Source organism: Papaver somniferum, chromosome 7 (genome assembly GCF_003573695.1).
Source record: "Papaver somniferum cultivar HN1 chromosome 7, ASM357369v1, whole genome shotgun sequence".
In the NCBI taxonomy this organism is placed as follows: Eukaryota; Viridiplantae; Streptophyta; class Magnoliopsida; order Ranunculales; family Papaveraceae; genus Papaver; species Papaver somniferum.
In genome coordinates this window covers 25089230-25105726 of record NC_039364.1, presented here as the reverse complement: position 1 = coordinate 25105726, position 16497 = coordinate 25089230, and the positions used below count along the sequence as shown (strand labels likewise).

The 16497-nt window shown below is 35.1% G+C and overlaps 1 protein-coding gene across 1 annotated transcript; it reads right to left on the bottom strand.

Annotated features, from left to right (window-relative positions):
- Positions 1 to 263: 263 nt before the first annotated feature.
- Positions 264 to 1228, bottom strand: LOC113294387. Its single transcript, XM_026542785.1, has 2 exons — positions 971 to 1228; positions 264 to 878 (listed from the first exon to the last, which is right to left on the bottom strand). The coding sequence occupies exons 1-2, from the start codon at positions 1226 to 1228 to the stop codon at positions 264 to 266; spliced, it is 873 nt and encodes a 290-aa protein (XP_026398570.1).
- Positions 1229 to 16497: the final 15269 nt, after the last annotated feature.

Sequence of the window (16497 nt, the reverse complement as noted above, 5' to 3'; positions counted from 1 at the left end):
TTCAATTGACTAGTGCCAAACAACACATACGACTAACCGAAACTCGCTGAAAAAGGATTTTCAAAACAAAGAAGGTAACATAAAAGGCTAAAGAAAAAACACAAACCAAACAGAATTGAAGTACCAAAGTAAAAGACACCAACAACTAGAGTTGAGTTGCATCACACTACAGAGTGGAAGCAACTGTAACCAAGACAAAAGGTAAAAGAACCACAGTGCAAATATTCAAATTAACCTACTTCAAGTTAAAACTTGATACTTGTTCAAATAGATGAGATATCCGCACCGCCGTTCATGACCTCATCACCAAACAAGCCTTCATTCTCCCATTCTTTCAATATTTGAGCTTGCATTTTTTCATATGCTATTCGCAGTACAGGTTGGAGTTTTTCAAGGTTAGTGTTCAAAATTCTTTCTTGCTCCTTTCGCTTATAGGCCTTTTGCTTACTCTTTTGAGTCTCTTCTTTCAATTTCTGAGATTTTTCTCGCAATTCAAAATCTTTTTTAAACATTTGTTCCCTCCATTCCATATTTTGTTGATTGATGGCATGTTGTTTTTCAAGAGTACTTTTATAACTACTCAGCATATCAACTACAGCTTTTTGATCATGCATTTTCTGGACATTCTCTTTAGCTTTCTTCCTTCCAGGACCTCGATCAACCCCATCAACATCTAGATATTCTTCTTCATTGTTAGGTACAGATGAAGTTCCGGTGTCAACTGAGTCACCATCAAGTACCTTCAATTTCTTTGAAGAATTAGCTAAGGTGAGTTGTTGAGAACACCATTTTGGGTTGGCTTTCATTATTTCCCAACAATGTCCATACTTGAATGGTCCTTTATCATTTCCCTCAAACAAAAAATTAGCTTCCATTACCTACACATTACATAAAATACAATGGGAAACGATGACGAAATGAAACTAATAAAAACATATTGAATAAAAAAATTATTATACGCAAATCTTACTATGTCCTGCAATTTGTTTCCACTTGGGGGATGCCTCTCCAACATTTCGTAGATACCATGGAACTTGCACACTTGTGTTTGTATCCCTTTCCAGTGACATTTTAAGGCGTTCCACCCTCGCCCATCGGGATTCACCATGTTGTCTCTCCAAACACCCCAAATGCGATTCCACATTCTATCAGAGGGCTGATCTCTTCCGGTTATTGCATCTTGGGTTACATACAACCACGCCTTTGTTAGAGCAACATCCTCCTCCATTGTCCAAGTAACACGGGAATTGGAATGTTGGTTTGGTTGAGGAGCTTTAGTGTTTTTTGTAACTTTCTTTCTGGGTTTCTTTTGAGAATTAGGAGTTTCAGTATTCACCGTAGTTACCGAAGCATCAGAATTTTGAGAATCATAAGGAAAAAATGGAGAAGTTCTCATAAAACCCTGATAAGGTAATCTAGTTCCATAAAATTGCTGAGCAGGGTAAGGAGCATCAACTCTATGCAAAGCGAAGTTCGGATGTGTTGGTGGACATAGGCTAAAGTGGTTTGATTGTAAAAACCCATGATAATTTTGAGCTTTTACACTGGGTGTTGAAGAGGAGTTATGGTTTTCGGTAACACCATTATTGTTCACTCCATTAGTTTGAGTGCTGGATAGGTCAGAGTGTCTGGCATCATCATCAGATGTTGAATCCATGAACAACCGTGTTTATCACCTATCCATACAAGCAAGCCAAATATTAATGAGTTTAGCACAAGTAAATACATCATACAAGTTAATGAACATTGATCAAACAACTAGTATGCATTCTTTGAACCTAAATAGTGTGATGGAAGTACAATAATCATTATGTATACCAAATGGATATAAATCTCTGAATCTTCCTAAATATTGAAGATTGGGCTCAACAAGATAAAATTTAACTAAGCAGGAATCAAAAGAAGAAACTAAAATCAAAAGATTTTACCGTAATAGTTGATAACAGTGATGATCAATCCTCTATCTGAACCAATATTTTTGCTCCAATCTATCTCAATCTCAAACACCTAAAGGATTTGGAAAAGTGAGAATAGGAAGAGGTACCGATCTGTAGATTTATATCAATCTAATTTTCTCTGGAGGGAAATTTCTTGGAGGGAAATCTGTTGGAGGGAAATTTCCCCCTGGTTTTTATCTAACCTAAAAATTGTTCATATTTCGAGGGGAATTTGTCTCCAATTCTTTTTTTTTTTTGATAATGAAATTTTATTTAACACGTATGAAAAATCAGAGTAGCAAGACATTGGCATTGGAGATGAAACTTTTGGTAAAAAAGTCTTATTATTGTTTTTCTTAGCCACATAGGAATGACCCATAAAAAAAAGTCTTAATATCACCTCCACATAGGATGACCTCCACCCCTAGCATTGGAGATGCTCTAAGAAAAAACTCTAGCTATTGTATTAACTTCAAAGAGAATTAATAAAAAAACGTTCAACAAAGGTTCTCTCCTCACTAAATTGTTCAAAAAAGAAGGAAAAAAGACCCAGACTTCCTTAATACAGTACTTCCTAGTTCGGCGTGCAAGCTGATCTGCTAATTTGTTTTAGTACGCTTAATATATACTATAACCTTAAAGTTATTACTACATAACATGCAATCCACCAAAATATCCTTGCATCTCCACTCGACACTATATATCACTGTCTTCATTAACAAAGTTCACTACTTAGAAGACAGTCACTAATGAATATGACTTTGGACAGGTTGATCTCCTTTGCCCAGGAGATAGCCAAAAAAAGTGCAGTCGCCTCAGCACCAACTGCATCAGAAACCAGTCTAAAGTCTGCACGCGAATGAACTATTGTTCCTGCATTATCACACAAAATCATACCAACTCCCAGGTTAAAATCCTTGAAAGAACCATCAATAAACAAACAGTGATCCACCAGATTAATAGAAATTTTAACTTCCTGAGAAGCCTTCAGAACCTTCAAAGGAGGAGCTATATAAGTGTGTATCATTCTTTTCGAATCTAGGATGATTTTATCTAGATTAATAACTTTACTGAAAACCACATCACATCTAAATTTCCAAATACACCACATAACTATTGCACCTATACTTGGCCAATCAACAACAAAAGGGGACTGCCTAAACCTATCATCAAACCATCTAAGGAAAAAATCTTCAATCCGGTCCAGATCAAAGTTAATTAAATGTGGAAGCGACAAACCAAACCAAACATGTTCAACAACAAGACATTGGAATGACAAGTGTGTAACAGTTTCAATATCATTATTTCATAAAGGACAAGAATCATCAAAAGCATGATTATAATTCTTTAGCTTCTAACTCAAAAGTCAAAACCAATTGACAATCACTGGAGTGGCCCTCATACTTATATTGAGGACTCATACTTGCGGGACTATTTTATCTACAACATGTCCCCTCCACGTATAGGGCTTTTTGAATCCTCTACATCGTGGACCGTTGTATAGTTGTCCTGCTCCACGTGTAGGGCTCTTTGAGTCATCCACATCGTGGACCGCTGTATGATTACCCCGCCTTCTTGGGTATCGGTTCTTGGGTCTCGGTCTTATGTTTCATACATGACCTAGCTCTGATATCATATTAGCACTTGGGTTCCAACTCAAAACCAATTAGCAATGAGTGGAGTGTCCCTTACGCTTATATCGAAGAGTCATGCTTTGGAAGTAGTCTACGTGCGACTATTTTATCTCCAACAAATTAACTTGGATAGTCCCCGCAATGTTTGATCTATTTTGATTACTCTAGCCGGTTATTTATGATTACTTTCAAGAGTTCTCTATGGACGGCTGTTCGGAACCATATAAAAACTGTGGGAGCCGTTCCTCTTGGAATTAACAGGGAGCCATTTATGGGTTTGTGAGTCCAATATATGTGAGGGAACGACTTTCAGATGATGTAAATCCATGGACTTTTGATATACTCTACTAATTAGGTTAACTTTATTTATTTAGTTTTCATAAGCAAAAAAAACAAACAATACAACTGCAAGTTTTCAGCTCTTTTCTTCCTGTAATCATCCCACATAGTAGGAAGGAGCCAAACGGGTGGAACAGCCCAAGCCATATGGCTAACATTTTCCTTGCCCCATTGAGCTAGATCGTGGCAGCCCCATTACATATGTGATTAACTGTCTTAAAAGAGCTAATTAGGATTCGGGAAATCCCGATATAAATAACCGCAATCGCACGGTGTCTAACTAATAGACAGAGACAAGTACGGGTAGAACCCACAGAGAGCTGTGGAAAATACTGTAACCAATATTCTCGATCAACAAGTCAAGAACAATATTTTTGGATTTTAATTAGAAATAGAAATGAAGCAATAAAATTAATCAAACTAAAAATATAGAAATCAGGAGTCGGTAACCAGGGGATTCGGTTTCCACCAATCTAATCACGCAAACTCAATAATCTCTAAAATATTTTTTATATAACTCAAGACAAATATTGGAGTCAACCTCGTGTCTAGGAAAATATTATAATAAAATCCTAATATTTTGTTTCATCGATGTAATTTTCTTCGCTTCAAATGTAGTAATTCTAAAATATTGTCTATCAGTTAAAAGCATATGTCGTCCAAGAAATTAACCCCCAAGCACGACACATCAATCGGAAAGTATAAATAATCGATGAATTTAAGTGAACTAAGCAATCTTCACCAAGAAAATTACTAATCATTGAATTATTATTAAAAAGATCATCATAGAAAAATATAGGTCTACATAATTAAAATTGGTTTCAACCTAAAACCCTATTCACAAATTAAAGGCACATGATTATGATTTCTTAAAAACCATGAAATAGATTACAAGAAGAAAAAAATTAACCAAATATGATTGTGTCTTCTCTTATCCCGTTGCCGCTTCTCCCTAAAAATAATTCTCAATGTCACATATATACTCATGTACTCAAATGATATAAGATCAAAAATATACCCGCCATAAAATCTTCTTATCTCACATAAAAAGAAAATATCCTTATCAATAAAGTCCGGTGTAAAAGGAAATAAAATCATATGCTACCAATTATCCTCTTCCACAATGGTAAGATTATCAAGTCATTTATTTATCTTTGATGTCGACATTTCTCATTTTTTCAATGGGTGTTCCTTTATACACCCCCATAAAATACTAATGATACCCAATTAATTAGTTATGTTAGTTATAATTCGATTATAATGAAAATCATGATTTTTTTTTGAAATTTTTGATACCGATAGCCCACTTTTTATCTTGCCATATATAAACCCTTCATAAACAATAAATCTGTATACATACCTTGGGGGATTCCAAGACAAACTACTAATATCCCATAGGGGATTACAAGACGTACTACTAGAATAAGAAACAGTTCTGCATGATCATTGAAGATTGTGATGGAAAAGATTACTTTTATCAATTAAGCATCATTCAAGTTGAGGATGTTTGAAATACAAAGACGAGGTGTGAACTCGTCCCACCATCCATTTACATTGCTCTGTCTAGCAAATTGGCTTAAAGCATCTGCTAAGTGATTAACATTCTTTGGAACAGCTTTGAACTAAATGTCCAGAAATTGAGTTCTTGCTTCTTGATGGCCCCAATAGTTGATCTGATACTCCATAGAAAGCCTCTTATGTCTCCTGTTATTGCATTGGTAACGTTAACATCATCACCGTCAACTATTATCCCCAAGTGCAGATTTTCGCAAGCATGATTCCAAGATTTATAGGCCTTAGCTTCTGCCAACAAAGGAGACATTGCAATAAAAGTGGTCGTTTGGGAGACCAAGAATTTTCCATTTTTATCTTTCACAATGGCGCCAGCAGCTCCATTGGAAAATTATAGTTATATTCTGTCCTTCCCAAAAATCCAGTCTAGCTTTTGTAATGCAAATATCAACAGAGAATCTCCCGTTTGAGAACACCATCTTATTCATCATCATTTTCCATCAATTCCATAAAACGCAAGAACCCAAAGTAAATTTCTTACCTTCTGGAGTATGCATTCATTGTGTAAAAATTGGGCTTGGATCCATGTATGTAGATCTTTGATTGAAGTCTATAATTGTACACGCTCTTTTCCATTGGACATGAGAATAGTAATGTAAGATTGTTTCTTCTTTATTCTTGCAAAAGGTACTGCTTGAATCAAAAGTAGATTTGACATTCAGGATATTGATGTAATCGATCATTAAAGAAAACAGAAGGGTTTTGTGAGGAATCAGAGTTTTAGATTTTGATAGGGTTTCAGTGAAGCTAGATTTGGTGTGGTTGATGACGGTATATTTGTCAGTAATGCTCCAAGAACCTTAGCCGCGCAGTTAAGAAGATGGTGGATAGAAAGTTTTGTGGTTCTGTTTCTCGGTGATTTTCGAGGGTACAGCAAAATAAATGTTTTGATGGGGTAGGAAGACTAGATGAGAGGGTATATAGATAAAGAGGTAGCATTAGTATTTTCTGGGGTATATACGGGAACACCCTTCTCAATACCACTCACTTTCCATTAAAACTCCATATCACATAAAATATACTTTGCATGTGAGATAAACAAAGTATCTTGGCGATTAATTTGTTGAGAGAGAAAATAACGATGTCGTCATTTGGAATATTAGATAAAATTTAATTTAACTCTTGTAGCACAAATAATCTTCCACCTTATATAGCCTCCAGTCTAGTTTTTTTACTCCAGTTGATCAAATTTTCTCGTACTTTATACAAAAACACTAAAATAGTATTATTAGTCAAAATATGGAGTCCTAACTAATATAAATATGGATATAAAATGTAGCATTTACGTGTTTATCAAAGTTAACAACTAAAAATTTGAGATTAAGATTTTAATATCTTGAAATAGACAATGAGTTAGAAGATCTCCCAAGAAGAGCTTCTTGTTAATCTTTTCAATGACAACGGAGACATTGGCTTCAATTATGATATGATCCAACTTTCTTCCCTTCGCAACTCTTAACGCGTCTCTAATTCCACGAACTTCTGCCGAAAGACAAATCAAATTGGTCGGTTCCGCGATAAAGCTGTGGATTGAATCTCTAATTAAGAACCATGATCCCCCAATTTCTGAATTCGGGTACCAAGTACCAGCGGTGTTAATTTTTAACCGATTCTTAGATGGAGCCACCCAAGAAGATAAGACTAACTTGTGTAATTGCAGAGATGTGGCTGATTATAGGGATTTTCAATATATTTATCATCATGGATTTGGCTCTCGACATAATAACAATTGGTTTTTCCCGCCTAACATTGTGTACAATATCATTTCGATTTTTCCAAATGATCCATATCACACAGGCAATAAAAGAATTTTTCAACTCTTGAGCAAAGGTCTTGATAAAGATACAACTGCAACCAAAATTTGGCCCATTGTATAGACGTAAAGTCCTGGAACTGATCACTTTGGATGTTTAATAATTTCCAAACACTTGCAAGATTTTTACATCGTTGGGATATATGTTTTAAAATAATTCTTTTGTACATTTATATCAACAATTCGAGCTTGGCCCAGTGGTTAAGTATTTTGGGCCCGGAGGGTTAGGTTTCAGGATCGAATCCCTCACCCTACTTGTTGAATATATATTTATATATATTATATTATTCCGGGAGCGGCCTTGGGGTCTTGGGAGGTCTCTTGAATTTGGAAAGTATTTTTTGCTGTTTTTAAAAGATTTTTTCAAACCGTTTTTACTGCACTTAATTATGTTTCTAATTGCGCGAATTATGACATGATTTATTTGCCCGTTTTTTACTATTTCGAATGGAATTTTAACTGCAACAATTAATCCAATTTATTCTCCATTAATTTGCATTGACTGCCTGGTTATAAAAACAGTTTTGAGAACAGAAAGAAAATATAAGTTTTACACGATTGTTTTCTAAGAATAAAGAGACCAAAAATACTGAGCAAGAATAGAGAGTAGAAGTGATCGATTTCTCATTGTGTGCATGAGAGATCGAAAGAGAGTTTTTCTCGATTGTTTTATCCTGGAGGCGTTGTGACGGAGAAAGAACTGCTTGCATAAAATTCAATGCAGAGCCACGAAACGTCCTAAAGAGAGCGACCTGGTCGTAACTCAGCCGTCACTTTATTTTGTGTTATAACCTTTATTTTGTAGGTGTGAAATCAGCAACTGTTCCAACAAGTGACTAATGCATGCATGATTGTTTCAGACTTTATCTTGCACTTGGGGCAGTAATAATCAGAGATATGGATCCTTTTATCTTGCTCTAGGACAAATTTTTACGCTTAACAAAATCGTACCATCTCAAATGATCATACAAAGTGCTAAAGGTTTGTGGAGTCTACCGATTGTACCATGTTACTATGTTGGTAAAAGCTGCCCAGGCTAACCAGCGGCGGCAATGCTCAAAGAGCTATTTAAAAAAGAAAAAAAAATGGGATTAAAGTAATTTTCATAGGAGGGAATCTTTCCTCTAAATCAATGAAGTGGGGCAGCAAGTATTATGATGCATTTATTTTGATTAACGATAGATATAGCTAAAGTAGTATAAAATAAAAATAAATATATAACTAAACCAAGAGAAAACAAGATGTCAGATGGGTATAGCTAAAGTAGGAGTATAAAGTATCCGTGGTTATATTCATCTTTCTATTATCCACCTCCTTACTCTGCTCCCTCCAATCTACACCACACATTTAGATTGAAGGATCAGAGTAGGGAGGTGAATAGTATTACTGGTAAAATAAAAATAAATATATAACTAAACCAAGAGAAAACAAGATGTCAACAAGCTGTAGATACGACAATTTATATGGTGAGGAAAGTAGATTTTTATATTGATCAATCGTGTATGAAACAGACATTACGAATTATTTATAGGAAAACAAGATATGGAAATGATCAATCGTGCAGGGGTGTCTTATAGTCCATGTAAGCCACCACAAAACCAGTAAAAGCCTATTTGAGTCATTGTAATTGTTATAATTTTTTTTAACCCGGATAAAATTTGGATCAGCTCGATTGGTACTCAATACTCGTGTTCTCCAATCCCTACTGCATCCAATACTTGTATAATTTTTGTTAGAGCATTGCTCGGTCGAACTCGCAAGCGTTGCTATCTCAAGCTTGTTTGTCAAGTTTAGTTGATCAAAACTATATACTTGATTTCTAATTTACTTATAGATATGTCTAGGATTATGATAGAAGTGTGTAGTTGAGCTTTGGACTTCACGACGTTCATCAATTGAAGAAGAAGATCTACTGACCAACTTGGAGGAACTTCATCAACAAAAGGTATGTGGAGACTAAAACTTATCTATCACTCAGAAGTCTATTCTATTTTATCTTATAAAGAGAGTAAGTCGTATAGCTATATAGACTTTTACATTATACACATTTGAAATCTGGAGCCGAGTTTATCTCGTCTATATATTTCTCTAAATACGTGTTGGAAGCTTTTTAGCTTTAGCTAAGTTCATCATCTACTTGATGAGTTTAGTTGGAGACAATTTATTTGTTGGAAACTGAATATTAAGTCCAGATGATCATGTGAAAATTACCTTGAACATCTTACATGATTTGTCTGAGGCAATCATTTGATGTTAACTTGGGAAGTTTCGTATTGATCGATTAATCACTTGAAAATTACTTGAAGCTAGTGGTATTGTAAGATTACCATTGTTGTCTTATAAGGATGTTTCAATGATTAAATGAGAGTTTTAGAACTACTACCATGTCTGGATATATCACAGTATGTATACTTTGTATGCGAACTGTATTGTTATAATTCAGGTCCGAAACTTAGAACTGTGATTCGCGTACCCTGTTTGCAAACCGAAAGACTAGGCCAAAGTCCAGAACTGTGGTTCGCGTACTCAATTTGCGAACACAGTGGTTAGGTTTTAAAATCGGTAAGTATGAATTTCATACTCATGAACTCAGGTTAATTTGTGAACTCAGTTTCCGAACTAAAGTCCCTGGAACTTTAATGAAATAAGGTATGCGAACTTATTTAGAAAACCGTGGCATTATGTTCATGAATTGGTGCTTGTATAGTACTTTGTACAACTACAAACCAAGCCGAATATGTTTCAAATTTTTCATGGATATTTCTATGAGATAATGAACATTTGAAAAACTTTCTTAAAGCACATTTAGATTCATTTGATTATCTATCATGATTGATTGATCATCATATTTGATCTAGAAGTGTTAGATGAATGTGGCTAAACTATAAGTGTTCATGTGGCTAACTTCGGTTAATTATTATTGAGCCAACAATTATACACGTTTAGGCGTTCATCCATATCTGAATATATGTATATTTTATTTGTGTGTATCAATCTAATACCATCTAACGGTGGAGATTGATTTCTTAGTTTCTAAGCAGACTTAGCTTGAATCTTAAATCAGGAGTTCATCTAACGGTGAATATCAATTACTTTGTTACTAAGTTATCTTAGCTTTGATTGTAAGCAACCCTGATTTGAAAGACTATATAAGGAAGAACTCTAGCATCTTGGAAACCTAATTCCGACACTCCTGTGTGACCTAGTTGCAGACTAGAGTCGATTCTCCATTAACCTAGGGTTTTTCAAAACCATTATTAGGTTAACGACTTAAGACTTCATTTGGGATTCGTGAAGCCATATCCAACTATTTTCTCTATAGTTGCATATTCTGATCTTACTTTTTCCATCATATTAAGTTTAATCTTCTCTAAGGTTTTCTCGAGATTTATCTCCGATAGGTAAGATATAAAAAATAATCACAACAGTTCTTAGTCTCAGACTCTAGTGATTCCGCAATAACTTTTTTGTTAATCAATTAGGTTATTGTGAGGTCTAATATTTCTAGGCTGCTCTTCGGGAGTATAAGACCGAATTATTAGTTGAGTTTCATGTTCACCTTGATTTATCTTAATACGGAAACAACAACCAGAATATACTTATTTGTGAGAGACAGATTTGTTTATAAGTCTTCGACTTTGGGTCGTATCAACTCATAGTTGTGGGTGAGATCAACTAAGGGAATCACGTGCCAGAGTCCTGCTGGGATTAAAGAGGCATAAGGAACGTGACTGTACCTTAATCAGTGTGAGACTTGGTTAGGGCTCAACTACATTCAAGTCCGAAGTTAACTTGTAATAAGATAGAGTCTGTAGCATCTTAATACAGTATGGTGTTCAAATCTGGACTAGGTCCCAGGGTTTTTCTGCATTTGCGGTTTTCTCGTTAACAAATTTTCTGGTATCTGTGCTATTTCTTTTCTGCATTGTATTTGTTTAATTGATTGAAATATCACATGTTGTGCATAGTTCAATCATAGTTGATAAATCCGACCTTGTTTGTTGGATAGAACTTGATTGAGATTGGTCTTCGGTACCATCCGAGTTATTCTCATATCAATCAGTCTCACGGATTTCTATCCAGTTGATTTACTGATTTTATTGAGAAAGAGATAAATCTCTTTGATATCTTTCTTGATTGAATCTTACTTTTAAGTTGGTGCTCTCGGAATTATATTGAAGTTTAGTCCATACAGATTGCCAAACAAAATATTGGGTGTGGTTGTTATATCCCTGCGTTTTCAATTGTGTTCTTTTATCCAAGTTGGAACCTCTATTAATCCCCTGAAATGCTTAATTTTTGAAGTATATTATATTTATTTTTTATGAATTTCAGTAGGTTAATTGTTTGATAATTTGTGTTATTGAACCCAAAGTTGTTTCAATCAACTTTCATTAATTTCAGGATGACTCTAGTGGAGAATGGAAGTGGTGAGTTCAAAAGTGTCGCCATGAAAAAGTATTTCACACCAGCGAGAATTTAAGACTCACTTTTATTTCCCAACGAGGATCATGACCTCGCTGAAACCATAAAAGATCCTCGGTTTTTTACTTTTTTGGCGAGGATTATTTCATCGCCTATGTCAAAGTTCCCTCCAATGTTTCATGCTTTCGAGCGAAGAGAAATGGAATGAAACCTTTAACCACGGTTTTCGAGAACAGTTACATGATTCGTCACAGGAAAAACTCGTTACATGACTTCCATCAGTTTTTGGTATCTCAAACAGACAACAAACATCACAACAAAAATAAACCATGAACTTAACAAACCAGTAAAAGACTCTAATCTGATGGGGGAAAGTTAGTTTCATAAGTAACAGTAATAGAACAAGTCTAAACGGTCATGTTTGGATGAAAAGTAAATTATCCAAACCAATTAACAAATCCACAATCAATAGAGATGTTAGGATCCAAAGATCCAACCATTTCTCAAGGGTTTTTCATAAACAAAGTTACAAAGATAACATGAATCGATTAACTTGAATCAAAATTGGTAGAAGTCAATCCACATCTTCGTAATCGGTCTTCTGTAACAATTTGTTGGTGTCTTTGAAGTAAATGTTATTGCTGGTGTTTTTGGTAAAAAGCTTGATATTGTAAACTTAATTCACTTTTTCAAACTGACTGTAAAACAAGTTTATATAAACCTATCAGAACCCCAAGTCAATACATTAAGAAAGAAACTAAAAAACATCTAATATTCTAGATAATAGAAGAAGTAATAAAAAAATTAGAGTTTAGTCTGGATAACTCAGATTCAGAACCAAAACTTAAGCAAAAAGTTGAAATCAAATAGAAGAAGAAGCATAGATTAAAGATGGGATGAAGTTGTCTTGCTCAGATCTGCCCCCGAAGGAGTAGATCTGAGCAAAAAAAAAAAATCAGGACGGAGAGGTTTGTCGTTACGAGTCTTTAGAAGAAAGAGAAAAAATTTCCACTTTTTATGAATGAACTCGGATCAACTATGGAGTTATGATTGGTAAGGTAAAATTTAAACTTAAATGACACAATAAACTTTTATGGTTCAATATATGAGCCAAAAGCATTCGTATGGTAATATCTACTTGATGGGATGTCCATATTGTTAAAAGTTTCGACACTCTTACCTATATAACCAGCCGTTCAACGTACCAACACTGTAATAATATATTTTCAAAAGGTTTGATCCATTGAAAATAATGATTTCTAGAGTAGTAATGATTTCTAGAATAGTAATGATTTGTTTATTGTGGAGAAAATTTTTTTAGATCAACAACATAAATTTTTGGTTCCGTCGCTGGACACAACTCTAAGGTATCATTTGACCACATCTTAGGGAATTGACTAAGCATATTTTAATCTACTATAAATAATAATGTAAGGGTAAGAAACTTTACTTAGGCCGGTTCATATGCACCTTACAAATGCAAGGATTTTCCACTTTCGCACTCACTATGGGTGCGACAATGTGACAAACATAATTGGCTAAGTGACATATTGGTATAATCTTTATCGAGTGTTAGATACTCCACCGCTCAGTGGTCACTATACCACTCGATTTCTAGTACAATGCCAACGACTTCCATCTCTCAATGAGCTACCATGCAACGATCACATAAATACCCAATTAAAACCTCATTTCAACTCACACGTTTTCCATGCTTCTCGTAATTTCTTTTTAAATTAGTGTATCAACACCTCTCAAAAAAAAAATCACCTTTTTCGCAACATAACTTATGGTTTTAACATGGTTGAGTTCATAAAAAACCAACATGCCGCCAAAAATCAAAGATATCTTAACCGAGATAGTATGGTAACACATATTTCAGATACTCCAAGAAGAAAACATAATACCAATTTATTGTTGCCGAGGATCAATGCATTAGCAAGAATTATTTTTTTTCTTCTTGAGATTCTATCGATGGTGCACAACAACAAGGCAGGACAATGTGAAAAAGCATATTTCAGAAATTTCAAGAAGAGATAATGAACCTTGGTTAAGATATCGTAACTTTGTATGTTGTTGCGGTAATGCAAGTCGATCAAAGGCAAATGAGTGGTGAAAATAATATTGAGATAGTAACAATTTTACAGATATCAAATTTAAAAAATTAATATTAAAATTTATTTGTGATCCTTAATAAAAAAAATTTGGTAAATAACATGAACAAAGATGTCGAGCGGATTGACTCCATATAAACGGATATTTTCAGTATGGAAGTTGTTATGATATCTTAAAAGTATTCCCCAAATACAATTGATAGACGCATTTATGTGTCTAATTTGTCCTCAATGTTTCGTATTGTTAGTACTCGTTTTCGTCCTTATTATGGTGTTTTGTGTGTTTGTAGGCATTTTTGGGAAATAAACATTTTTGGAAAAATCAGCTTGAAAAGTTGATTTTGGCACCTAGAGGACATTTGCTAAACGGACCCCTGCTTTGGATAAGGGGCACCTCAATTTATAAGGGGCACCTCAGTTGGACACCTGCTACTTGCACTCCACAGATGGATAGGGGTCAACCACCTTCTTCCCAAATTCAAAATCAGTTTTGGCGGGAATGTAAGTTGCAGCACAGTTCAATTAGGGTTCGAAATTTGGAAGTGATTTGATGAGATTCAATTGCTGGAATCAGTTGGATTGGGATTGACTTAGTGAAACAGACGTAGTCTGGTGGTTTAATTCAATGGAGATGGGCCAGATAATCAGTTTTTGATAACACAAGAAAGTTATAAATACTCGATATTCTGTGGGATATTTTTGTTGTGGAGGTGTTTCAGCGAGATTAAATCACTGGAATTCGTTGGTCCGGCTTGTTTTGCCTTAACAGGCATCATATGGGTTTGTGGTTCGACTAAGTTTGGCTGGGTAGCTCGAGTGAAAGAAAACAGGGAAGAGGAAGTAAACTCGGCGTTGACCAGAGAATATCACGGGAAATAATGTGTAGATAGCGTTCTTGGACGAGTTTTATTTCACCAGAGACTCATTCTCAGCGTGTTTGGAGGATTCAGGCGTGTGGAAGAGATAAAAAAAGAGAGAAAATCGAAATTATTCTTGTGCTGCTACAAGTAAGAAAAGAGAATTGATGATAGTTATTACGCGTGATTTCTTTGTCCTGTTGGGTATAAAAGCGAAATATGAGAGGCGTACAAGATGATGGAGAGTTGCGGAAGAGAATATAGAGCTACAGAGAAGAGTTTGATCGAGTTGCAGAGTTGGTTCTGCTGCTGCAGAAACCCTAGAAGACGAAGAACATTGACCCGCACAAGCAGTCGTTTATGCTACAGTGAATACGACAGCCGCGGGACAGTCTTATATGCTACAGTGGTAACGACCCACAGTCGAGGGTCGTAGTTCTCTGGTTTGTAACAAATATAATTGTTACAAACCCGGTTTTGAATTATTTCTCCCTTTTTATCATTTGTAAACACCCTTTGAGCAATAATAATGATTTTTGAGCGTGTTTCCAACAACATGATGAGCTAGACCCCATCACTGGGACAATGGAGGAAGCAACTTTTCATGATTGTGGTAAATGAATTAATTCTTTTATTGACTTTTTGCATAGATTTAATTGTTTTATGATTTCTATTAATTATTTGTTATTTTGTTAGATGTCGCATGCTTAGTTCTAAATACTTCAGATGCGTCATGCTTTTAACTTACAAATAATATTTTATGAAATTTATTTTTGGCAAAGAACTAGAGTCGCAACTTCTTTTGTTTGAGCTATATTGTCTAGAGTTAATGACTGAACCATAACAATATGAAAAGTAGTGGAATCCCGCGTCTCAGCGTCTCTTCATCTTGTGACATAATTTGTATATTTTTAGTGTTTTTCCTTTATTAATCCTAAAAACAATTTCAACAAGTCTGAGTGAACGAATCATCTTACTACAACTCAATTGAAAAAACACATCAATTTTTGGCGCCGCCGACGCGGATTTGTTTATAAATTTGTTTTTTTTATTTGTTCTTTTTTACGCCTTTTGGTATTTCTTGTTTTCTTTCAGATTTGGAACTGAGCTAAAGAAAAGGGGAGAAAGTGCTGAAAACAAAAGCGAAGCCAAAGAAAAAAAGAAGGAGGAATCCAAAAGGAGTGAAAAAGAAATTTTTTGTATATAGATATTCTATTTTTTTATTTTTATTTTTTTAGAAACTGTAATTAAGTTTTTTTATTTATTTTTGTAAAGTTTTATTTTTGGATATTTTTATTTTTGGACATTGGACATTTTTTTTAAACCCTACGGAAGGGTACTTTTAAATAAGCTGTTTGCAGAGAAGGACGGCGATTACGATATCGCCTCGGCCCCTCGGGTTCGTACATGACATAGGAGTCGTGGCCCGAGTCGACTTCAACGGTTCATCCCCCGTCTGGAACGGGAGGTAAGAATTCTAAACACCCGCGAATCCCCTGTCAGCGGGTTTACTGGATGATTTTGTATGCTTATATGTTGAGGACCTGAAATCGTATTTAATTTTCTAGTAAAGGGAAAGGCCTGGCCAAATCAAGATAAGGACTCGGATTTCATCACCGTTTCTTTCTTGCCCGCCTTAGGAACACGTAACCTACGCGAACCTAAGCCTTAAAATTTGGACTAGAACGAGACCGATAGGGTAACGAGCTTAATAGGAAAGTCATTCGAAAAATATTGGTTACTCTTTTAAGCATACTTCGAAGTTCATGATGGTTTCTATGAGTTGAATGCGTGACTGCGCTGCCT

Bases quoted from the DNA above. Each gene is read 5' to 3' on its own strand.
- LOC113294387 (XM_026542785.1), bottom strand. From the start codon at position 1,228: ATGGAGGAGGATGTTGCTCTAACAAAGGCGTGGTTGTATGTAACCCAA. The intron at 879-970 runs GTAAGATTTGCG...TGTAATGTGTAG, and splicing joins GAAACAAATTGCAGGACATA to GTAATGGAAGCTAATTTTTT.